The sequence below is a fragment of the Bufo gargarizans genome, chromosome 5, assembly GCF_014858855.1.
Source record: "Bufo gargarizans isolate SCDJY-AF-19 chromosome 5, ASM1485885v1, whole genome shotgun sequence".
In the NCBI taxonomy this organism is placed as follows: Eukaryota; Metazoa; Chordata; class Amphibia; order Anura; family Bufonidae; genus Bufo; species Bufo gargarizans.
This window is the reverse complement of record NC_058084.1, coordinates 241,361,756-241,387,159: the sequence shown is the minus strand read 5'-3', so window position 1 is coordinate 241,387,159 and position 25,404 is coordinate 241,361,756. Positions and strand designations below refer to the sequence as shown.

Sequence of the window (25,404 nt, the reverse complement as noted above, 5' to 3'; positions counted from 1 at the left end):
GAGACAGGGATGCCCACTGTCGCCTTTATTATTTGCGATAGCAATAGAACATCGGGCCCTTAGATTTAGACAAGATCAGGTATATGTAGGTGTCAGTGTGGGTGGTAGAGAGGACAGAATAGGATTGTACGCGGATGATTTGACCTTGTTTATGTCGGATCCAGAGGGGAGTCTTCCCAGAGCAATCGCGATCATAGAACGTTTCGGTCGGTATTCTGGTCTGCACATAAACTGGGCCAAATCTGCCATTATGCCCCTCGCATTGCCACAACCTGCCTGTAGTTGATCGATTTACGTACCTAGGGATAATAACGAAAGAGCCGCATTTATCTTACACCTTGAATATTGAACCTCTAGAATCTGTATTCCAAGAAAAGATGAGGACCTGGGGAGCCCTTCCATTGTCCATCATGGGGAGACTGAATCTCGTAAAAATTGTGCTATTACCTAAGAGCCTATACCTACTGTCCCAAGCTTGCACGCCGGTACCCCAGGGATTTTTCAAGCGCATTCATGCTTTGATCGCCTCATTCGTTTGGGGCAAGGCCAGAAGGAAGCGCTCACTATCGGTCCTACAGAGGTCGAAGCTGCAGGGAGGAGACTTCTTTCTCTACTTTATAGCGAGTCAATTAAGGTTCCTGAGGCATTGGATCATGAATACCTCACTGCCCAATACTGAGTTCTACCTACATGACCATTTGCGTGTGTCCACGCTGTGGCCTGTCCTGGAGGGCTCCGGCCCTCTGCGCAGAGGCCTCCTCCCACTTCACAAATTAGCACACCAGGTTTGGCAGGCTTCTAAGCTAAATGTATACAAAGACTTGCCTGATGCAGTCCCCATATGGGACAATTCCATGTTCCCTCACCTGGCACAGTTGGAGGGTGTATCTGAGTGGAGACTCCATGGTGTCCTAACACTGGGAGACGTATATGAGAGTGATCAGTTGCGCTTATTCTCACAGATTCAGGAAAAATTTAAGGTACCTCGCACTTTTTTTTTTTCTCCAGCTGAGGCATGCACTACAGGCGCAGAAAGGAGCATATCCAACTACCCCATCATTGGGGTACTGAGATCTCAGGGGCCAAGGGGCATTGTTTCAGTGCTATACATACACTTGCTTAATTGTCGCATGACAGCGATCCCACTGACAGTTGAGGATAAGTGGGCTGTCAATACCCTCTTTGACTCTTGAAGATTGGAGAAAGGCTCTGATAGTCCCAACTAAAGTGCCACCCTCTTATAAATAATAAAATGGTGCAGTTATTCATCTTACACTGTAGCTACCTCACCCCCAGCAGGCTACACAAAATGGGAAGACTTACCCACACTAGGTGCCACAGGTGCGATGCAGATGGCGCTAACTTCTGGCACATGATGTGGGACTGCGAGCCCATTCGCTAGTTCTGGACCTCAGTGTTGGAGGTCCTCTCCACCATGGTCCCTGTGACTTTATCTTTATGTCCTAAGTTGTGTATACTGGGGGTTCTGGACGAGGAGTCCTGGTCGCATTATCACAGGGTCTTCCTTGGGGAGACGCTGTTCCTTGCCAGAAAGGCCATAGCCATGCGCTGGATGGGGGAATAGACATCCCACAAGAGGGCAGTGGATCTCCCTAGTAAACCATGCAGTCTCTATGGAGAATTTTGTCTACAAGCACAGAGGATGTCCACAAAAGTTCCATAAGGTCTGGGGGGATTGGTGCTCATCACCGCTGACTCTGCACACAACACATATGTACTCAGGAACTGATGACCCTCCTTGATCTCACCTTACCAACGGTGGGATCGCCTCGCTTACAGTGCTGTAACTGACAGTGTCCCACATACTTGCAAGCTACCTGTAACCCCAGTTATTATGTGCTCTTCTATTTTCAAAAGAGCAAATTTTCAGCATGCATTAGTATTTATGTAACTATGCTAATCTTGCATGTCATCATTGACCCCTGCGTGGGCAACCACAATGTCTTGTATGTACCATACTTGTGCTGTTTTCCTTTAATAAAACAAGTTAAAAAAAACTTGACCAGCTAAGAGAGGCCATTGACCTACCTAAAGCCTCATTAACAAGTCAGTGTTTCACAGACATGTGCTGTCCGTGTTCTTCACGGACAGCACATGTTGTTGTGGAAATTTTATTAGGATGTGTATTTGATATATTGTGTATTGTCATCATGTCTCTCAGTGTCAGGGTAAACCATTGGAGTGGATATCTTCCCGTGTATGTCCTGTCACAGCTGCTGGGCGCAGGGGTCTCCGTCGGTGAATGGTCCATGTGCTAAGCACTGGGCTGTGGACCGGGGAAGACTGATGATGTGTTCAGCAGAGCAGTGTTTTGTTGGCTCATGTATTGCCGCCGGCTAGGGCCCCCGCGCAAGACGAGATTTATTGGCTTGGCGTGGATGCATTTGTTAAGAGAACAATATAAACGAAAGGAACGTGCGTTTGTTGTCTCTAGTGCGCCTGATCAGCCGCTGGAGATAATGACACTGTACTGTAAATAAACCTGCATGTGGATCATAGTAACTTTATCTGGCATTTATCACTGAGCAAGGCTGGATAAAGTTCACTCCAGTAGTAATGTTAGATTATTGTATACATGTGTTTGTTAGCTGCAAGCAGCATTTTGGTGTCAGTCTCCAATGCGGAATGGAGACTGAACTGATGCATTCTGAGCAGATCCTTTTCCATTCAGAATGCATTCGAATGCAAACTGATCAGTTGTGGACCGCTCAAAAACGGAAAGCCAAAACTCGAGTGTGAAAGTAGACTTACAAAACAAGAATAAAAAGTATATATCAGAAGATTATGTTAAGATTTGTTGGCTGTGTTTTTTTTCTGGGTTTAGTATCCCTTTAAGTATTGGTCTATTTTGGGCCTTCAGGGCCAAGTTATTTCTTTAGAAGATGAGAGATATCAGTTTCACTTAAAGAGGACCTTTCACCAGAATAAAACTTCTAAACTAACTATATAGACATATAGAGCGGCGCCCAGGGATCTCCCTGGGCGCCGCTCCGTTCTCCCGGTATAGCCTCCGGTATCTTCCTATTTTAGGCTCCACCCAGGGGAACCTGCCGGCGTCTCCTTCTTCCATGCTGTAGCGCTGGCCAATCACAGCGCTCAGCTCATAGCCTGAGACGCTTTTTTCTCTCTCAGGCTATGAGCTGAGCGCTGCGATTGGCCAGCGCTACAGCATGGGAGAAGGAGACACCGACAGGTTCCCCTGGGTGGAGCCTAACTATGAAGATACCGGAGGCTATACCGAGAATACGGAGCGGTGCCCAGGGATAACAGTGAGTGCAGGGGGATCCCTGGGCACCGCTCTCCATGTCTGTATAGTTAGTTTAGAAGTTTTATTCTGGTGAAAGGTCTTCTTTAATGTAGTGATTACTAAAAACTGTACCTGTTTTAGTTGATAAAGAATTTTGGAATGATCTCCTTCCGTTATTTGATCCAGCATGTCATTCACCATTTTCTTTGCATAAGTACCACAGTCTTTCACAAACTCTTGAAGGCTAAAATAAAAACATATAAAATATAAAATGTAAAACAGAAACCAGGTGTTTATAAAGCTTAAAGGCTACGTACACCTTTTGGGGCATTTTCATTATTATTGCATTGTACTCATTTTGAGATTAAAATAATTTATTTGATTGCTCTTTATAAAACAATTTGTACCATTGTCTTTGTGCAGCCTTGAGTTTATCTAATAACAGAATCTCAATTTTCACTCTGCTCCTCAACTCTGACCTTATAAACACTCATTATAGCTAATTTCTTATCTTACTCATAAGAAGGTGGCTTAAATAAATGTTTATGACCTTTTAGTAATTTTAGAGATAAGTTTTATTAGATGACCAGCACAAAGTGAAAGTAAAAAGTACATTTACACAGTTAGAAAAACAGTTAACCCTTTGTGAGAGAGCGGCCCAATATTTTATAAAGAACAATTGAAAAGAAGATTTTTAGCCCAAAATGAGTAAAATTGCCCCAAAGGTGTACATAGCCTTTAAAGGACAACCCCTCCAAGAGCCCAAAATAAAAAAAATGATGTTATACGCAGCCATTAACTGTCCTAAATGGTCTAATGCTGAGGACAGTAATTGGCTGCAGCGGTCATGTGCTGTATAATGGCAAATCTCTGTTAGGCCTCTTTCACACAGGCGTCGTGTGTGAGGGCCGGATAGGAAGCGGGTGCGTCGTGGGAAAATGCATGATTTTCCGTGCGAGAGCAAAGCGTTTTAATGCGTTTTGCACGTGCGTGAGAAAAATCGCCATGTTTGGTACCCAGACCTGAACTTCTTCACAGAAGTTCGGGTTAGGTGTTCTGTAGATTTTATTTGTTTCCCTTATAACATGGTAATAAGGGAAAATAATAGCATTCTTAATATAGAATGCTAAGTAAATTAGGGATAGAGGGGTTAAAAACATATTTAACTCGCCCCATCCACTTGGTCGCGTAGCGAACCTCCTCTTCTTTCTTCAGGACCTGGGTAAAGGACCTTTGATGACATCACCATGCTCATCACATGGTCCATCACCATGGTCATCAAAGGTCTTTTACCCAGGTCCTGAAGAAAGAAGAGGGATCCGCTATGCGACCAAGTGGATGGGGCAAGTTAAATTTGTTTATTATTTTTTTAACCCCTCCATCCCTAATTTACTTAGCATTCTGTATTCAGAATGCTATTATTTTCCCTTATTACCGTTATAAGGGAAAATAATAATGATCAGGTCCCCATCCTGATCATCTCCTAGCAACCATGCGTGAAAAATCGCACCTCATCCGCACTTGCTTGTGGATGCTTTCCATTTTTTACGCAGCCCCATTCACTTTTATTCATGCGCTGCGTGAAAAACGCACAATCTAGAGCATGCTGCGATTTTCCAGCAACGCACAAGTGATGCGTGAAAATCACCTCTCATGTGCACAGCCCCATAGAAATGAATGGGTCCGAATTCAGTGCAGGTGCAATGCGTTCCTCACGCATTGCACCTGCGCGGAAAACTCGCCCGTGTGAAAGAGGCCTTACCGTTTGTAAACAAGTAGTGGTAGCAGGACAGGAGCAGTGCCGCAGAGAATGGCACTAGAGAAATGGGGTGAACATTATATATTTTTTTAGATTTTAGGCTGTTTCAGAGCTTGTCTAAAATGTTAAATTCTCTTAAACAGCTTAGATGCGTGTGAATGGACCCTTAGGGCTGTTTCACACGAGCAAATGCCGTGCGTGACATCCGCAGCGTGAATGGCAGCCAAGCCCCGCACTGGACAGCAGAGACATGTAGCATTAACATGATTGATAATGCTCCGTGTCTCTCTAATATTTTTACTACAAAGTCACGGTGACAACTTTATCTTACTGTGATTTTGTAGATCACAGAGAAGCACAGAGAATCATCAACCATGTTAATGCTATGTGTCTCTGCTGTCCAGTGCAGGGCTTGGCTGTCACTCTGCGGATGACATGCACGGCATCCGCTCGTGTGAAACAGCCCTTAGAGTGCATTCACACAATCATATGTATTTTGTGGTCTACAAAATGTGGGTGTGCCAAATATGGACAACATCCTTGTGACATCCATTTTTGCGGACCCATTCAAAAGAGTGCCTTTTTTTGCAGGGCCACAGAACAGACATACAGATGTGGAGAGCACATATACAGACATGTGAATGAGGCCTTAGGTGGAAGTTCTGCAAGGGAATTCAAAGGACATCAAGGGGCAACATAAGTATGAAACAGTACATCTAAGTATATGAGCATTATTTTTTAAATCTTTCCAATTTTTGTGCGATCTAACAAGAGTAAATTATTGAAATATTTGCATACTTATTGTTTGACAAATCTGTCAACATTCACACAGGTAAAATGATGGCACTTTCATGCCAGAATCTGTGTTGAGTTGAGGTACAGATGCCATTTTTCACCCCAATTCATCCTGGCCTAACAATAAGCCACACCAACCAGATACATGCCCTACATTAACCTCCTAACAGTCACATTAAAATTTTTAATGTGTCTGCAGTAAATCTTGTTGGCGCACAACTCAAGGGACACAAACGCATTTTTAACACCTTAGTCACATAATTTTAGCCTTTGGCCCCTTGCACACAAACGTATTTTAATTACGTTACTTTTCTTTTTTTGAGGACCGTATACGGAACCATTCATTTCAATTAGTTCACCCAAAAATATATAAAAAAAATAAAATAAAATATGGAAGGTACTCCGTGTGTATTCCGTTTCTGTATTTACGTTCCACAAAAAAAAATTGAAATGTTCTAATATTGTCTGCATTACATACCAGTTTATGGAGAGAGGAAGGGAAGGAGCAGGAGGGCGAGGCTTCTGGAGAAAGGCAAGAGCAGAGATACTGCTGATGTCTTGTAAGTTATTTCCTGTCTTAATTCATTGCTGGATCCACCTCTAAACTACTCAGAGCTGCTGTATAATGCCTTCCATCACTGCTGCTGCTTCTGAGGTTTTGCTATAGAGACATAGGGAGTGGAATATCCTGTTTTTCCACGTCCTATGTATCAGAGACATTGTACCAGGTAATCTCCACCAGCTCACAGAAAACTGAGAATTACGGACAGAGATAACACAGGGGAACGCTGCTAAACGATACCATATACATGCCCTATAAGATTATATTATAATTATTTATTCTTATTCTGAAAAACTACCTAAAACAAATAGTTACACTTTAAAGTATACAAGCTTTAAAACAAAAGTAAATAAATAGTGGCAACATTTATAACATAAATAAAAACAATACAAACAATGCTCACTTATCCAATCCCTTGATCCAGCACAGAATCTCCGGTGGTGCACAAACTCTTTGTATACAAGTGGCTGACCTATCACTACTGCATTGGCCTCAGCGGTAACGTGCTGAACATCTGGCAAACTGATGCAAGATATCAGTAGTACGCCACATGACCGTTGATGCCACTGATGGCTGCAGTAGGCATGCACTGACTGCTAGTGAAAAAAGCCTTGGGGGACCGCAAGCATGTCTGTGCTGGATTGGCAGGGGACAGGAGAAGTATTTTTTATCTTTTATTTTACAATTTTTGTTTTTCAAAGGTCGAATAAACCCTTTACTTTACTTGGCCTTGTTACAAAATACTCTTACCTAAGAGCACATTGTATCCCTGTGTCATCACCATAAGCAGCGTACATTAGTTCCATCTCATCAGGCTTAAGATCAGTGAAGAGAGTATTATTTTGTAAAGACAGGGCTGTACTGGTACTGTTAAGAAATGTGACTACAAAAAACAAAAAACGTACATCAATACACACAACTGCTATTTATGAAAAAATAACAAAATACCACTGCATAATTAAGAAACAAAAGTGTTTTAGAATATTATAAGTCCTCTGGGCTTTTAGACCAGCTATTTTTAAGCAAATTATACAATATTAAATACTAAAGGTCTGAACCACTTTAATTTTAGATTTTTTTTTTTTTTACAGGTTTTAACCTATGGGATACTTTTAGCAAACAGGCTTTCACATTTTCAACTAATAGTATAGTTTTAATAGACACTTTAGACGGTGGCATTGCACTAGAGATGCTCCTAGCTCTTTGGCCAGCCTCCTGGTGCTCCAACTAAGTAATTTACATAAATATAACATGTTATGTATATCGGTCATTACAAACCCCTTATACAAAAGAATTCTAGTGTTTTACTCAGCATCATCAACCCTACAAGGCAATATGCCTGGTTTAATAAGGTCATGATAAAAACAGGCTCTAAAGGTCACACATTACCATCAAATCATGAACCTTTTGGTCATTCTTATTTCAATGACTGGAGATAATATCCAAACTATATCAACATATTACTGCACCTCATAACCTCTTTGAAAATTGTCTAATGTGCTTGCCTGGTAAAAGGACACAGACGCCAGACTGTGTTCTGAGGTGTCAACACAGGTTTGTGTGACCCTTTGGAAGATACAGTCAATTTGAACCCCATAAACCCCAGTATACTGTAAACCAGTAAGTGAGTTTTTACACAATTACTGCTAAGTAATTTGTATACATTGTTTTTTCATCACACAAACAATATCTAAAAGCAAAGGCGAGGTCATTGAGAATAAAACATGTAAATGAATATATGTTAAAAAATGAAAGATTATTACATGGTTGTCAACACTTCTTCACATTACTGTTTTTGTCATAATATCTCTATAAACTGGAATGTCATAATATCACAACTTTTATTAATAAATGTATTCCACACTCACTAGACACTTAAACTAATCAGTTTTTTTTCTACAATCTTCATGCAACTCATAATATATGTTCGCTAATTTATCAGAGTATATGTCTGTCTTTCTGATAACTTGCTCAGCTCAAAGATCATACCATAAACCATAAAATTTAAAATCGATTATTTGTATACAACAACTCAAAAAAGAGCCATAGCAAACGTGGTGGCAATCTAAACATTTTAATGACCTTAATTGTATCTTACCTTTATGTCTGCGATCATCTTTAAAACCCAATGTGGTAAAGCTAGGTAAAAGTTTGCTTGACAAAGAACTTAAATCCACTGGATGGGTTTCTTCATCTACAATAAAAATAATGAGTTTTGTGATAATCATTCCAAATACCGTATTTTTTAGGTTTATGAGACGCACAGGATTATAAGATGCCTCTACGTTTTACAGGAGGTAAATCAGAAAAAAAAATATGTCATTAGACCCCCCAGTATTTACCTCTAATGCTTGAGATGCACTGCCACTCTGCACATTCAGCCGCTCTTCCTGCACTCACCACTCCCTGGTCTTTTCCAGGCCTGCAGTATCTGTGACCTGACGTCTCACAGTGTCAGGTCATATTGCGCGCACCATGTGCTGATGCGCTACGCAGTCAGGACAGTGCAGCCCCTGCCCAGAGAAGACCAAGGCATGCCACACTTGCCCCTTCTGCATACTAGTGAGAGCTTCCATAATGCACTGCAATTTTTACCCCCCACTTTTGGGTTGTCATGATAACAAAATTTTGATTTGATTTCGATACCATGAAAAAGTATTTTGATACCATGAAAAAGTATTGCGATACTTGATACCGCGCAAAAAAAATGAAAAAACACCAAAAAAGCTGTGTGCATTCCGCATTTTTTGGAACTTTAAAAAAAATTTAAAACTTTTTATTTAAGAACTATTTCCCCCCCTTACGGGCCAGAACCTGGGGTCTTTTAATCCCTTGTCCTATTCACCTCTTAACCAATCGGAGCCCCGCGATTAGGGTCCATTAACACATGTGTGTTTTGCAGATCCACAAAACACGGACATCGGCAATGTGCATTCCACATTTCATAGACCGCACATCGCCGACACTAATAGAATAGGGCATGTTCTATTTTTTTTCGGGAACGGAAATGTGGACCCAGAAGTGCTCACATTGTGCGGCCCCATAGAAATTGATGGGTCCGCAATTCCGTTCCGCAAAATGTGGAACAGAATTGCGTACGTGTGAATGGACCCTTACACTGCTGGGGCTCCGATCACAACTGCCACTGCACCATCAATGAGGAGAAGGGGAGGGGACCCTTAATACTGTTGGGGTTGGGGCGCACTGCGCCACCAGTGATTTAGTACTGGGTGGTGGTGGTGGTGGGGGCACTGCACCACCAATGTTTTTAAACCATTAATACAGATACACCCGCCTCCTGTATCTGTATTAATGGATTATTTATCTTCATTAGTGGCGCAGTGGCCACAGCCCCTCCACTCCTCCTCTCATCGGTGGCAGCAGCTGCACAGGGAAGAGAGAGAGAGAGAGAGAGAGAGAGAGAGAGAGAGTGACTTCTTCTCCCCTGTGCTGCTGAGGGAACATGGAGCACACTGAGAGCACTCTAGTTATGTTAAATGGCAAATGCCGTTATCGAATCGATACAGGTACAAAAGTATTGATAATTCAATACCCAGTGCAACCCTAGAAAAAAATGCGTCATATATATATGGTAATTCACAAACAGGCCTGAGAAACAGTAAAGTGGTTTGTCAAGATTAAATAATATTTTCCATAATAGCTGCACAAGTATTGATGTGAATTGTCTGCATTTCAAAGTTCTCTCTGGAAAAGCAGAAGACAGTAAAACAATGGAACATCCGTCATCCTGGAGAGGATGGAAAAGAGATCTTGTACTGTACATTAATAAGCCTTACTCTGCAGCAGTGACTTCTAAACTCATTAAAACACTCATACACAGCATAGGGTATAGTGCCATTTCCAAAATCCTACATTAAAATTTCCACCACTGTGGGACAGCAGTGAATGCTGTACAGACAGGAGCATATATCTCGGCTCCTGACTGTGCCAGCTCAGCTCTGCTAAAAAGCCTAGTATAACTCATCTGATGTGGTATGTCAGGCTATAGTGCAGTGGCACGGGAGCAGCAGTCATGTGCTGCTAAAATCCTTAAGTGATATAATTATGGTGAATGTAAACCATATGAAGCCAACTATTATACATATTTATCATATTTCTGAAGGAGCTTATTTATAACACATTAGCAAGCTCATCTTCTTAATAATTATTCATTACTTTACCATATTCTGACAATAATTTCTTCCACTTAAATGGGTTATCCTGTTTATTGAATGCAATGCATAAAGACACTTCAAATTATGTATTAAGGCAATAACATGTAATGAAGATAGGAAAATGTAATGTACATTACATTTTCCAATCTGGTGGTGGCCCTGCTTTTTCTCATGTGGCCAGAATGCTGGTCCACGTTCTCCTGCATGCCCAGAAGGTTCCCTATTCTCCCCTTCCCCTTAGTGCTGGCATAGTGAGCTCATAAAGAAGCCTAGAAGCCGTTAATTCATTTGTCCCTGGTTCTGAATTCATGGAAGTATTACACTCACCGGTAATCTGGTTTCCTGGAAGTCTCCATGACACCACATCCTGAGAGAGACAGTCTTCCTCTGATAGGACAGGAAAAAACACAGAGAGGTTTAAAACCCCACCCCTTCCTTCCATCACCAGTGTATTTTAACGAGACAACCCCAGGATGAAGGGATAACGTAGTTTATATTATAATGGAAAATTAGTCATCCATAATCCAAAATAAATGGGTGGGAAGCATGTGGTGTCATGGAGAATTCCAGGAAACAGGATTACCGGTCGTCTCCATGACATCACATCCTGAGAAATATCAAATAAATTATTAGGGAGGGACAATGGCACAAAGGACTTTATGTCCAAAAGCCATGTCTTCGCTAGAAAAAATATTCCATTTGTAATGTTTGGCAAAAAGTGTGGACCCTCTTCCAAGTTGCCGTTCTACAAATTTGCTGTAGGGAGGCTGAAGACCTTTCTGCCCAAGAAGCGGCCATGCCTCTTGTCGAATGCGCTCTAAGGGAAGGTGCTTCCTTCCCTCTGATTTTGTAAGCTTCTGAGATGGCTGTTCTTATCCATCTGGAAATCTAACTTATTGCTGCCTTTTTCCCCCATTAGGCCCGTAAAATAGGATACAAAGATTCTTGTCGACTCTCCACTCCCTAGTTGTTTCTAGGTATTTTAGGACTGCCCCTTAATGTCTAGGGTATGGAAGATAGCTTCTTGGTTATTTTTGGGATTGGCATAAAAAAGGAGGGAAGTACGATGTCCTGTGACTTATGAAAGGTAGATACCACCTTTGGTAAGAAGGTTGGATCTAACCTAAATACCAGCTTGTCCTGAAATATCGTAAGGAAGGGATCCTGAAAAGATAAGGCCTGAAGTTCACACACCCGCCTTGCTGAAATTATTGCCACTAAAAATATGGTTTTAATAGTAAGCCATTCTATGGAAATCAATTCCAGAGGTTAAAAGGAACCGGAGGTTAGACCCGATAGTACTGTATTAAGATCCCAAGGAGCTACCATGTTTTTGATCGTTGGCCTAATCCTGTCTGCCGCTTTAAGAAACCTGGCTATCCATGGACATTTTGCAAGGCTAGTATTGTATGGGGCTCCTAAAGCTGATACTTGGACCCTAAGGGTATTAGGAGATAGCCCCATGTGTAGGCAGTCTTGTAGAAAATCCAAGATCGATGAGATATTCTGTTTAAACTGATTAAAAGAATTCCCGGACCATTCAGCAAATTTTTTCCAGACTTTGAAGTATGGTTTGTTTGTTTTCTGCTCAGGAGTAAGGTGGCAACCACCTTCTCAGATAGTCCTAATTTCAATAGGATGGATCCAAGCCGACAATTTTAAGATCTGTACATTTGGATGAGGAATGGGTCCCTGGTGTAGTAGATCCAACCTCAGAGGTAAAAGAAAGGGGGGGGTGGCGGGGGGGGGGGGGGTCCAGGCTGAGTGACTTCATTAAAAAGCAATCCAGCTCCTTTTGGGCCAGAAGGGGGCCACCAAGATCAGGGTGCATTTCTCTTTCAAGAATTTTTAAAGGACCCTGGGAATTAGAGGGATGGGTGGAAACACACACACTAGGCGTGTTGTCCAGTCTTGATTGAATGCATCCACTGCTGTTGGGCAATCCCTTGGGTTGAGAGTAAAGAATTTAATCACTTGGCGATTTTCTGGTGATGCAAATATATCTATTGATGGCCTGCCCCATTTTTGTGTCATCATCGGGAAAATCTTCGGACATAGCCTCCATTCCCCCGGATCTAGAGCATGACGGCTCATGACTGCTGATATTGATTGTATATTTTACTCCGCCCACGAAAATATTTTGTTTGACTAATTTTGGAGTAAATGATGTCTAGTCCCTACTTGGTGCTTAACGAATGACCATGCCGTTGAGTTGTCCGAGGTAATTTGGACGTGACGACGTGTTGACAGATGTTGTGTTTTCTTCAGAGCCTCCCAAACTGCTTGCAATTCTCTGAAATTCGAGGATTGCTGTTTTATGGAAACTGTCTATTATCCCTGGTAGGTTTCGTGCCAAGTCACAGCTCCCCAGCCTCGAAGGCTGGCATCCGTCGTGATCTCAAAGGGTCGATCTTGATTCCAAAAACGAGATTTTTGTGAACTCACCTGTAAAATCTCTTTCTCGCTTTATTCATTGGGGGACACAGGACCATGGGTATAGCTTGCTGCTGCCACTAGGAGGCGACACTAGGCTGAAATCTGTTTGCGCCTCCCCTGCAGGCTATACCCCCTCCAGCCTGGAGAGAGCATATCAGTTTGTGCTTCAGCAGTAGGAGAAAACGTACCGAAACAAAACATAACTAGGAAAGACCACAGTACAACAAAACAACCGAACCGGACACCAGTCCCAACCGGCAACTTGGACCACTGGACCCAGTAGAAACCAACAACAATGGGTGGGTGCTGTGTCCCCCAATTAATAAAGCGAGAAAGAGATTTTACAGGTGAGTTCACAAAAATCTTGTTTTCTCGCTCATATCATTGGGGGACACAGGACCATGGGACGTCCTAAAGCAGTCCCCGGGGCGGGAAAACCACTGGCCCCAAGTCCCACAGGCGAGACACTACACTGCGGCCTGCAAGATCCTGCGGCCAAGAGCGGCATCCGCCGACGCGAACGAATACACTTTGTAAAACTTGGTGAAGGTGTGCAACGAAGACCAAGTTGCTGCCTTACACAGCTGAGACGCCGAAGCGTGGTGAAGGTCGCCCAAGAAGCCCTGACCGCCCTGGTAGAGTGAGCCATGATACCAGGGGGAGGAACCCTGCCCTTGGAGCGGTAGGCCTCGTTAATGGCCAATCTAATCCACCGAGCAATCGCCACCTTGGATGCCGCCAAACCTTTACGAGGACCCTCCGGAATCACGAACAGGGAGTCCGCTCGCCTAAAGGAGGCCACCACGGCAAGGTAGATCCGTAAGGCCCGCACCACATCCAAACGGTGAAGCGCCATTTCCCTAGGATGGGAATGTTTAGGGCAAAGCGATGGCAGGACAATGTCCTCATTGACATGGAACGCCGACACCACCTTCGGCAGAAACGACGGCACCGTCCGGAGCACCACCTTATCCTGATGGAACACCAAGAAGGGCTCCTTGCACGACAGCGCCGCCAGTTCTGACACCCGACGTATGGAAGTAATGGCAACCAGGAATGCGACCTTCCATGACAACATGCGGAGGGAGACTTCTCGCAGGGGTTCAAACGGCTCGGACTGAAGTGCCACCAGCACCAAATTCAGGTCCCAGGAATGCAACGGTGGCCGATATGGGACCGCGGTGTGCGCAACACCCTGCATGAAGGTCTTGACCGGGCCCAGTACCGCCAGCGTACGCTGGAAAAATATGGAAAGGGCCGAAACCTGCCCTTTCAACGAACTCAGGGCCAGACCCAGCTCCAAACCTGCCTGAAGAAAGGCCAAAACCGTAGGGAGGGAAAACTTCCTAGAGGGGAGGCCCCTGTCCTCACAGAATTTTAGGAACGACTTCCACGTTCGATAGTAGATTTTCGCGGAGGAGGGCTTCCGAGCCCTAATCATTGTGCGAACGACCGCATCCGAGAAACCCCTTTTCTTCAGCAGGAAAGTTTCAATAGCCACGCCGTCAAACGCAGCGTATGTACACCCTGGTGGAAGACTGGGCCCTGTGAGAGCAGGTCGGGCCTGAGTGGAAGAGGCCACGGCGCGTCCCCCAGGAGAAGAACGAGCTCCGAGTACCAAGCTCGGCGCGGCCAGTCTGGGGCAATCAGGAGCGTTTGAACACCCTCCATCCTGATTCTGCGAAGAATCCGCAGTAGAAGCGGCAGCGGCGGGAACACGTACAGAAAACTGAAGTTGTCCCACGGTGCCACGAGAGCGTCTACGTCGTAGGCCATCGGGTCCCTTGTGCGAGACAGGAAGCACGGGAGTTTGTGGTTCATCCGAGATGCCATTAGATCCACTTCCGGGCGACCCCACCGGAGACAAAGGTCCTCGAACACCTCCGGGTGGAGAGACCACTCCCCCGAGTCCACCGTTGTTCGGCTGAGGAAATCCGCCGTCCAATTGTCCACGCCCGGGATGAAGATCGCCGAGATCACTGCGCGTCCCCCCCTGGTGATTGATGTAGGCAACCGCTGTGTTGTCCGACTGTATCCTGACCGGACGGCCCCGCAAATCGTTGGTCCAATGGCAGAGGGAGAGGTAGATGGCCCGGAGCTCCAGGATATTGATGGGTAGTTTGGACTCCGACAGAGACCAGATTCCTTGGGCTGTCCGGGTACCGAAGACCCCTCCCCAACCGGAGGCTGGCGTCGGTCGTAATCACCGTCCACGACACCGGCAGGAACGACTTCCCCGAAGACAGGTGGTCCGGAACCATCCACCAGGAGAGAGCCTTGCGAACGGGCTGAGACAGCGAGATCCTGAGGTCCAGTGAATCCCGGGACTTGTCCCAGGAGGACAGGATGAGCCGCTGAAACTCCCTGGTGTGGAACTGGGCGAACGGTACCGCCTCGAATGAGGCCACCATCAGCCCCAGAACTCGCATGCAGTTGCGAATCGATACCTTGCGACGCCGGGTGAGCAGATCCACTGCATTCTGAATGCCCGATCTCTTGTCCAGAGGCAGACGCACCACGGCAGCCTTGGAATCCAGAGTCATACCCAGGAACCTGATCCGAGTGGTAGGAGACAGGCATGATTTCCGTCGGTTGAGAATCCACCCGAAGCGAGTGAGCGTGCTCATCGTAATCTGAAGACTGTCTGCGCATTGCGACGCTGACGGGGCTTTGACTAAGATGTCGTCCAGGTATGGGAGAAGGGTAATGCCCCTGGACTGCAGAATCCCCAGAAGGGGTGCTAGAGGTGCTAGAACCTTCGTGAATACCCGCGGGGCCGTCGCCAGACCGAACGGCAGAGCGACGAACTGGAAGTGATCCGACTGGATGGCAAATCTGAGGAAACGTTGGTGTGTTGTGGCGATGGGTATGTGGAGATACGCATCTTGCACGTCCAATGACGCCATGTGCTCCCCCTGCACCAGTGAGGCCACAACGGAATGAAGAGATTCCATCCTGAACCTCTGAACCCGCAGATAACGGTTCAAAAGTTTGAGGTCCAGCACCGGTCTCACATCGCCCTCCTTTTTGGGAACCACAAACAGGTTGGAATAAAAACCTGTAAAACGCTCCTCCGGTGGCACCGGAGAAATCACCCCCCACAGGAGTAGGGACTGAACGGCGTGCAAAAAAGCCGCGGCCCGGATAGGATCCCTGGGAGGCTGGGAAAGGAAGAAACGGTTGGGGGGGAGGGACCTGAATTCTATTTTGTAGCCCGAGGAAACTACCTCGAGCGCCCATGCGTCCGGAATGTGGGCGTGCCAAATGTCCTGGAACAGGAGGAGAAGACGCCCCTCCACCTGAGAGGGTGGGGACAAACCTTCATGCTGAAGGCTGCTTACGTGCTGCGCGAGGTTGCTGAGCACGCGGACGCCAGGCCTGCTGGGGCTTAAAGGACGGGCCTTTCCGCCGATCCTGGTTGGGCGGTCCCGCCGTGGAGGTGGGAACTGAACGGGTGCCCGAAAGACGGCGAAAGGACTGGAAGCGTGAAGACGCAGACCTGGACTGAAAAGGCTGCTTCGCTTTGGGTTGGGGCAGATGGGTGCTTTTCCCACCCGTAGCTTCTGAGATTATTACATCCAGTTTTGGCCCAAAAAGCCGAGCCCCAGAAAACGGAAGCTTTAAGAGAGAGCGTTTAGAGGAAGAATCAGCCTTCCAGGCCTTGAGCCACAACTCCTGGCAGACCGAAGTGGCGAGAGCTGAGGCACGGGCGACCATCGACCCAGCATCCAGTGCCGCTTCACAGAGATATTTCCCCGCATGGGAAATTTGGAGCGCAGACAACTCGAGTTCAGCGGGCGGGAGGTTGGACAAAATGTCCTGGCTCAACCGGAGGGACCACTCCGAAACCGCCTTGGCCACCCAGGCGGATGCGAAAATCGGACGCAGTGCCGAACCGCTCGCCGTAAAGATTGACTTGGAGAGCGACTCTACGCGACGGTCCACCGGATCCTGGAGGGAAGAACCATCCGCTACCGGAATGGTCGTAGATTTTGCTAAGCGAGCCACCGGCGGGTCCACCTTCGGCGGGGAGGACCATTGTTCCACGGTCTCGCGTGGAAAGGGGTAGAGTAGGTCTAGGCGTTTTGGGATAACAAAACGCAAACCCGGCTGGTCCCAAGCCTTGTTAACCACAATAGAAAAATCTTCGTGTAACGGGAACGCCTTGGGGTCTGTTTTGCACGCAGAAACGACACCCCTTGTTGGCTAGTGGAGGGAAGGTCCTCCTGAACCCTTATCGCCGAAATCAGGCTATCCACCATGGAAGCAATCTGAGAAGAGTGCTCCAGGTCCATATCCGCATCCGAATCCCCAAGCTCACCCTCTGACAGTGCGTCGCCTAACAGGGAGGACGCCTGTGACTGGGAGCCAGGAGCAGGGGGGGATGCTGAGGCGTCAGAGGAGGAACGGGTGCCTGCTCTGGGGCGCTTACTAGGAGGTCTGCCTCTGGTTTGCGTGCAATGCGGTTGCGCGGATTGCACCGGTGGTGATTTCTCCACTAAACGACCCAGCAATGAAAGGGTGGAATGGAAGATCTTAGAGAGGTCCTCCACTGCCCGTGACAGAGACCTTGCCCAGTCTGGTTCCCCCTGAACAGGACGATCTAAGTCTTCTGTGGGCTGCAGTGTTCTAGGGGGATTGCTCTGCGCAGGCTTCTGACAAGCCGAGCACAGCGATAGTGACTGGCCCCGAGGGAATTTAGCTGAACACACGGAACAGGCATAGTAAGTGGTCCTACAGGTTGTCTGAGGGGGGTCAGTGGCCGGGTCAGACATGGTCAGAACTCCTGCTGGACGGGGTATCTATAGCCTACCAGAAAACGGAGAGGGATCCCAGGTCCTGTGTCCTACCCACGCTGCGCCGGAAAGAACAGGAAGATGTAGCAGGGCGGGAGAATAAGCCACGCCCCCTTAAAGCCCAGGAGCGGCAGTCTGATTAAAGCGGGAAAGCCGCACCCCGCCCCCCTCCGTGCACGTGACCGCAGCCGCGGCCAGCGCGCCTAATGCTCCTCCCCAATATGTCTGCCCGTGGAGGCCCCCTTCCGGTTACCGCGGCGTACCGTGTGTCCCGGCGCCCAACCAAGGCACTCTCCCTGGCGTACCACATGAGGCCTGAATGCCGACTGCAACCGCACTGTAAACCAAGTGCTGTGCGCAGTGCAGCGGCGAGGTAAGCGGCGGGAGCGGACAGCATGAGGTGCCAGAGCGGACCGCCCGAAGTGGCGGTGGCCGACAAGCCTCAGCTGCACGGGGATAATGCGGCACGGTGGAGGGGATGGAGCTGGGAGGTTGGTCGGCTTACTGCACAGACCCGAGTATGTGGGCGCTCCTCCTGTGGACGTCGCACTGAGAGAGGGAGTCTGGGGAGAGGTGGTCACTGAGGGTGAAGATCCACTTACCTGTCTTCATCTGTGGTCTTCACCCTCAGTTGTATCACCAGCAGGGTCACCCTTTGACCGCTGGCACCAGGTGACAGGGGTCCGGGCAGAGGAGGGCTGAAGGGAGGATGACCCTGTAGCTGGGGGGAAGCAGGGGAGCGAGGCTGCCCTTGTCCACTTTTCCTTCTTGGGGGTGGGCAAGGCGGTGAACGAGGTACGCCGGCCAGCCTCCCGGGGATGCAGGGACGCAAGCGACCCTGGACCCCCATCCGGAGTCTGTGAAAAAAAAATAAAAAAAATCAATAAAAAATAAAAATTGCAACGCCAGGGAGGTCTGCCTCCTACGACACTAAGCTAAAAACTGATATGCTCTCTCCAGGCTGGAGGGGGTATAGCCTGCAGGGGAGGAGCAAACAGCTTTCAGCCTAGTGTCGCCTCCTAGTGGCAGCAGCAAGCTATACCGATGGTCCTGTGTCCCCCAATGATATGAGCGAGAAATACAGTTTTTTAGGTTGTTTCTGAGCCACCAGTTTAGGGAATTTTTTTACACTTACATCCAGGAAGATCTGTTTGTCTATAGTTGTCTGAGATCTGTTCCATCTGGATAACATGTTTTTGAAGGGGTCTTAGATGAAATTGAGCCCAAGATCCTGCCGGGATACATGAAGAAAGGCTGCCTAGAACCTTCATTGCTCTTTGAATGGAGCAGAACTTCCTATTTTTGAATAATTTTAATAGGTTTTGTAGCTTTTTTATTTTTACAGGCGGGAGGAACGATCTCTGAGAAATAGAGTCCAGGGATATCCCTAGGAATATTTTTTGACTGCTTGGAGACAGGTCTCATTTCTCCCAGTTGATAATCCATCCTAGGGACTGGAGATGGTTCAGAACTATTTGTATGTGGTTTGACAATAGAACTTTGTTGCAACAAACAGAAGGTCGGCCATATATGGGATGACGCTGATTGCTTGCTGTCTTACATCCGCCACTACCTCCGCCATGACCTTTGTAAAGACTCTAGGCGCTGCGGAAATCCTGAAGGGCAGATGCGTAAACTGGTAATGTTGGATATGACCTTTTGACTGGATTGCAATTCTTAGGAATTTCCTCGATTTCCTGTGTAGCAGGATGTGGTACTACGCATCTCTTAAATCGGTTGAGGCCATTACTGCGTCATTTTTTAAAATTAGTTTTACTGCTGATCTTAGAGTTTCCATCTTGAATTTTTGAAACGTGACGTATTTGTTCAAGTGATTACATTTATTATGACCCGCGATTTCCCTTTTTTTTTTTTTTACTATAAATAAACAGGCATAATGGCCCTGTCCTAGGTGATTTTCTGGGACAGGTTCTATTGCAGCTAAGCTTAGTAAATCTTTTATGTCTTTTCTTAAGGTACATATCTGAGGGGCGGGGGGGGGGGGGGGTGGAAGGGTGGTGATGAAATTTTTTTGTGGAGGGGAAGAATCTAACTCTATCCTGTAACCATCTTTTATGATGTTTAGTACCCATGTATTTGAGGTTACTTGCTCCCATGTTTTTAGAAAGGAGTGCCATTGTTTGGGGTTAGTAGAGGGTTCTCCTCTGTTGGGGTTAAAAAGAAAATTCCTTCCTCTCCCCCTTTTGCATAACTCCATCTCCCGATTTTCCCTTTATTCCTCTTATTTTCTGTTTGATACTGTCGGTCACGAAAATGTCTTTTCGACCTATATTTCTCTTCTGGGAAACCTTTATTTTTATTAGTAGCAACATCTAGAATTATGTCCGAATACATATTGGCCATGGAAAGGATGGGAAATAAGCTAGTTTTTGGAGGACATATCCCCAGACCAAGCCTTAAGCCATAAAGTGTGCCTCGCCGTGTTGGATAAGACTGCTGTACGGGCTGAGAGTTACACGGATTTGGCAGCTGCGTCAGCTAAAAAACTGGTTGCCATTTTTAACAGGGGAATACTCTCAAGGATTTGATCCTGCACTGTTTTATTAACCAGATGAATTTCTAGTTGTTCTAACAATAAATTTAAGGTTCTGGCTACGCATGCAGAGGCTACCCCAGGTTTAAGAAGGGCCGCCTAAGGGTCCATTCACACGTCCGTTTTTTCTTTCCTGATCTGTTCCGTTTTTTGCGGAACAGATCAGGACCAGATCTGGACCCATTCATTTTCAATGGGTCCTGGCAAAAAATCGGACAGCACAATGTGTGCTGTCCGTTTCCGTTGTTCTGTTCCGCATGTCCGTTTAAATATAAAACCTGTCCTATTCTTTTCCGCAAAATTCGGATCCTGGTACAATACAAAGTCAATGGATCCGCAAAAAACGGAAGACATTCGGATGTCATTCCGTATGTCTTCCGTTTTTTGCGGAATCCGTTCCTGGAAACACATAGCAAAATTTTTTTTAATTTTTTTTTTTCAATTTTTTTTTCAAAGAAATCCAAACAACTTTATTTGATTATTGAAATGTATACATGTTTCCGTGGATCCGAAAAAAACGGATGACATACGGAAACATTTTCAGGAACAACGGATCCGCAAAAAACGGACCGAAATTCGGATTATAGAAAAATACTGACGTGTGAATGTAGCCTTAGACTCCCAGGTTTTCCTTAGAAGGCTTTCAGCCTTCCTGTCCATGGGATCCTTAAGTTGTGCCGAGTCTTCAAAGGGTAGGGCAGTATGTCTTGCAACCTTTGCTACTGGTGCGTCCACTCTGGGGATAGATTCCCAATCTGTGCAATCTTCCACACTAAAAGGATATCGCCTTTTAATCCCTCTGGGAATAAAAGAACCCGTGTCTGGTTTTCTCCTTCCGATTTGATTAATTTTTGCACATTATCTGGCTCCGGGAATACAGAATTTCTCTTTTCCACCAGTGCGCCAAATATTTCTTCCTGTGCCATCTTGTTTTTTTTTGGCACCTCCATTTGTATCGTAGCTCTGATAGCTTTTATGAGCTCCTCAATGTCATCCGGATTGAATAAATATCTTTTATATTCATTGTCTTCGTCCGAAGATGCATATGGTTTTTGCATAGATTCAGAGTCTGAGCTTTCTAACACCTTGGAGTCTGAGTCGGAAACCAGATTGCGAGTACCAGGGATGCTTTGAGGAGGAATCTTCGTGGGAGCTGGGTCCCTAGATGCTAAAGCGGACTGAACCTCCACCTTAACTAGTGTTCTGATATTTTCAAGAAAACTAGAGGATTCAGCTTTCATGATATTGGAAGTACATTCCTTACATAAGGGTTTAGCCCCAGTACTGGGCAACCCCTTATAACATATTCCACATTTCCTTGTTTTCTTAGGAGCATAAGCAGAATCCTTTTCTCCCTGGAAGTATAAGGGAGAGAAGGATCAGCTAACTAGGGAAATAAGTGAACACCATGTGCCTGAAGTCAAGCTACTCACGGCTCCTGGATTTGATGCAGGCTTGGCTCCAGAGCCCGGCATGATGGGGGCACCCATGCTTGCTCCCGATCTCCAAAGTCCCAGTGATAGCTCTCTGGGCGAGAGACAGACGCTGATTGGACGCCATCATCCTGTGGGTTTTTATGCGTTTCTTTACCTTCTAGGACCTGCGGCGCTCGAGGATGATGTCACGATGTCCAGCTTTGCCCCCAGCGTCGGACGTCATTCACTGACGACCGGATGGAACACATCTCAGTGCTGCTCCGGCCGCCATCTTCTTTCCCCTCTACATGAAATCCTCCTGGACCGCTGCAGAGGGGATCTTCGCAGGGAGCGCAACCGTTTGCGTCCGAGCTCAGGCCATGAGGGGAGGAGGGAGAGCCGAATCTACGGATCCGACCTCAGCCTGAATAATAGTTATACTGGTGGGCCCGTATAGAGCCTCCATACACCTCTCCTGCTTCCTATCCCGATGGGCCAGGAAAAAACACTGGTGATGGAGGGAAGGGGTGGGGTTTTTCCTGTCCTATCAGAGGAAAACAGTCTCTCTCAGGATGTGGTGCCATGGAGACGACTGGGGAAATATTAGTATCTCTCTCTAAACAGCGGATAATGAAATAGCATTGCATATCACAGTGTGTGTTTTTTTTACTGGATTCTCTGGGGTTGTGTGTGAGGGTCTATTTTCTATGCAGGGGATGAAGGGGTTAAAGGGGTTGCCTGGTTTTCTCATATTGATGACCTATTCTCAGGATATCAGATTCCTCCCAGCACACCCACTGATCAGCTGTTTGAACATGCCTGCAAATGCAGTGTTCTCTTCACTGTTCACCTGCTTGTCATTGACATTGCAGCGTTAGAGCAGTGTAATATTTTAACTGAATGGGACAGAGCAGCTGTAATTACACTGCTCCGCTCACAACACAGAAGGGAGGCAGAGCAGTTTTCCTCTGCGTCAAGAGCTACTGAACTTCCTGTCAACAAAGAGGGTGTCTAGAAGTGCCAGAAACCTGGTGAATTGTTAATTAAGGTAAATTGGCAAATTACATACTTAACTGAGAATAATTATTTTGACACTTTTTGGCTAGATAACCCCTTTAACCTTATACAGCATAACTGCACTTACCCTCTGCATCAGGGTCAGCATTTACTACAGAGTAAATCAAATTGCCATCCACGTTCTTTTTTAGGTACCCAATCTGGAAAAAAACAAAAACACAACACACTCAGTAACATACCAAAATCTAACATTTATTTCTCCTACTACAGACAATCAGGAATTCTAGTTCTACATATGAATGAAATGATTGTCTGATAAAATACAAAAGCATAGTTAGGCTACTTTCACACTAGCGTTCAGAGCGGATCCGTTCTGAACGGATCCGCTCATATAATGCAGATGGTGGCTCCGTTCAGAACGGATCCGTCTGCATTATATTGTATAAAATTTTCTAAGTGTGAAAGTAGCCTGAGCGGATCCGTCCAGACTTTTACATTGAAAGTCAATGGTGGACGGATCCGTTTGAAGATTGAGCCATAGTGTGTCATCTTCAAACGGATCTGTCCCCATTGACTTACATTGTAAGTCTGGACGGATCCGCACGCCTCCGCACGGCCAGGCGGACACCCGAACGCTGCAAGCAGCGTTCAGGTGTCCGCCTGCTGAGCGGAGGCTGAACGCTGCCAGACTGATGCATTCTGAGCAGATCCGCGTTCACTCAGAATGCATTAGGGCTGGACGGAAGCGTTCGGGTCCGCTTGTGAGCCCCTTCAAACGGAGCTCACAAGTGGACAGCCGAACGCTAGTGTGAAAGTAGCCTTACATAGTTAAAATACTTGGCACAGTTCCCCAGATGCCCAGTCTCCTCTTCATTTCTATAGAACAGCCAACAGCTTCTCAGACACAAGCCCCTGTTCTTGGATGGTTCAGCCTAGAGCAAGGGGTCTGTCTCTGACTACCAAAGCATAGTGTGCACAAAGTAGTCTGAGAAGCTGGTGGCCATTCTATGGAAATTAAGAAGAGATTTTAATCTTTCACTTCCTTAGATTCACAAAGGAGGACACAAGGTATTTTAGTTATGCATCATGAAATTAAAATGAAATTTTAAAAGCGACTGGAGGGTCAACTGAAAGAACATACCTTGCAGTTGGTATAGTTTCTGTTGACCTTGTCTCTGGCTTCATCTGCAGCATGTTCCACTAGAGCTAAGACATGTTCTTCAGCAGTGCTGTCTGTTAAACTACAAGCATTGCCTTCTGGCTCAAAAATGCAGCTAAAATAAAGAATAAATAGGAGAAAGCTTATATATAACTAGTAATATACTGTATTTTTTTTTAAATATAAGATGCACTTTTTCCACCAAAAAATGAGGGTCAGTGGCGCTCATCTTATAGTCCAAATACACGCGGGTGGTGCAGGGATCGGTGAGGGAAGAGCTGTGCTGGCTCTACTCCCCCTCCCTGGTGGTCTTTCAGACCCCGCTCTGCAGTGTGACCTAACTGTGTACAGTGTCATCAGGTGCAACATCAGGTCACAGTGTAGCATGGCCAGAAGAAGGGCAGGAAACTGAGTGAGCGTCAAAGCCAGCGATATATTATAAAAAAAAAATTAACTTAAAGGGGTTGGACACTTTCTGGTTACTGTTGATCAGCTTATTTGTAAGATGACTATATGGAACTTACTAATAAAGTCTTTGAAATTCTGCATCATATTTAAATCTTGTTTGCTGTCCACACAGAGGTCTTGTTCATAAAATGGCTGCTTATGGAGTGACCATACAAAATCACCTCCTTTAAATGCACTGCACTTGCACCATTAGGAGTTTAATGCACATACAATGTGCTTGAATAAAGGAGGCCGAGTGATATATCTGGTAACATGACCTCCCATCAGCAGCCATATTACGGACAGGACCTCTATGTGGACAGCACAGAAGATTTACCCAACAATGGGACAGAACATAAAATATAGCCAACAACAAAGAATATCAACACAGGTTATAATATTAATAAGTGCCATATAAATCATCTTACATACACATTGGTAAGCAGTAGCCGAAAAGTGGTCAACCTCTTCAAGAGCACCACCATGAACAGCTCTCAGTACATGGGGGTGGTGTTATCAGTGACTGATGGGGGTGGTATTAAAGTTAGACTACTTTCACATTAGTGGCCGCCTTGTCCGGCATGCTGTTCCGGTGGGTGAACAGCCTGCTGGATCCGTGCTGCTGCTAGCGCATGCGTGCCGCCGGAAGTCTGCTCCGGCCCCATTCACTATTATGACATGTTGTAGTTTATTCCTGCCGCCTCTCGTCATGTTTGCCGCGCTGTGGCTGTTCACCAGCCGGAACAGCCTGCCGGAGAAGGCTGCCGCTAATGTGAAAGTAGTCTTTAGAAAAAACAGAGATATAGATGTATAAATTACAAGTTTTTCTGAAGCTTTTCCGCCAAGACCATATGTTCATCTGCTCAGCTCCTCCTGCTCTATAACATGCTGCCTGCAGATTGCACTCCATTTTGTGGTGATGGATCCTCTGATGGATCGCAACACTAGTCGCAGCCAGGATCACAGAGTAGAAATGAATGGGATCATCGTGCGAGTCACTGATGCTGCGATCCTATTCATT

General features: G+C 46.1%; 1 protein-coding gene across 8 annotated transcripts in view; it reads right to left on the bottom strand.

Annotated features, from left to right (window-relative positions):
- BRD9 (bromodomain containing 9) overlaps positions 1 to 25,404 on the bottom strand; it is a 71,606-nt gene that overhangs the window by 17,792 nt on the left and 28,410 nt on the right. For 4 of the 8 annotated variants that reach the window (XM_044294123.1, XM_044294117.1, XM_044294119.1 and 1 more), the window contains exons 9-14: positions 23,919 to 24,051; positions 22,905 to 22,977; positions 10,887 to 10,946; positions 8,483 to 8,578; positions 7,135 to 7,267; positions 3,401 to 3,512 (exon numbers count right to left, since the gene is read on the bottom strand). In XM_044294123.1, coding sequence (XP_044150058.1) covers positions 3,401 to 3,512; positions 7,135 to 7,267; positions 8,483 to 8,578; positions 10,887 to 10,946; positions 22,905 to 22,977; positions 23,919 to 24,051 — 607 coding nt within the window. The remainder of the gene's footprint in view (positions 1 to 3,400; positions 3,513 to 7,134; positions 7,268 to 8,482; positions 8,579 to 10,886; positions 10,947 to 22,904; positions 22,978 to 23,918; positions 24,052 to 25,404) is intronic. The other 4 variants (XM_044294120.1, XM_044294124.1, XM_044294122.1 and 1 more) reach the window with 1 other exon arrangement.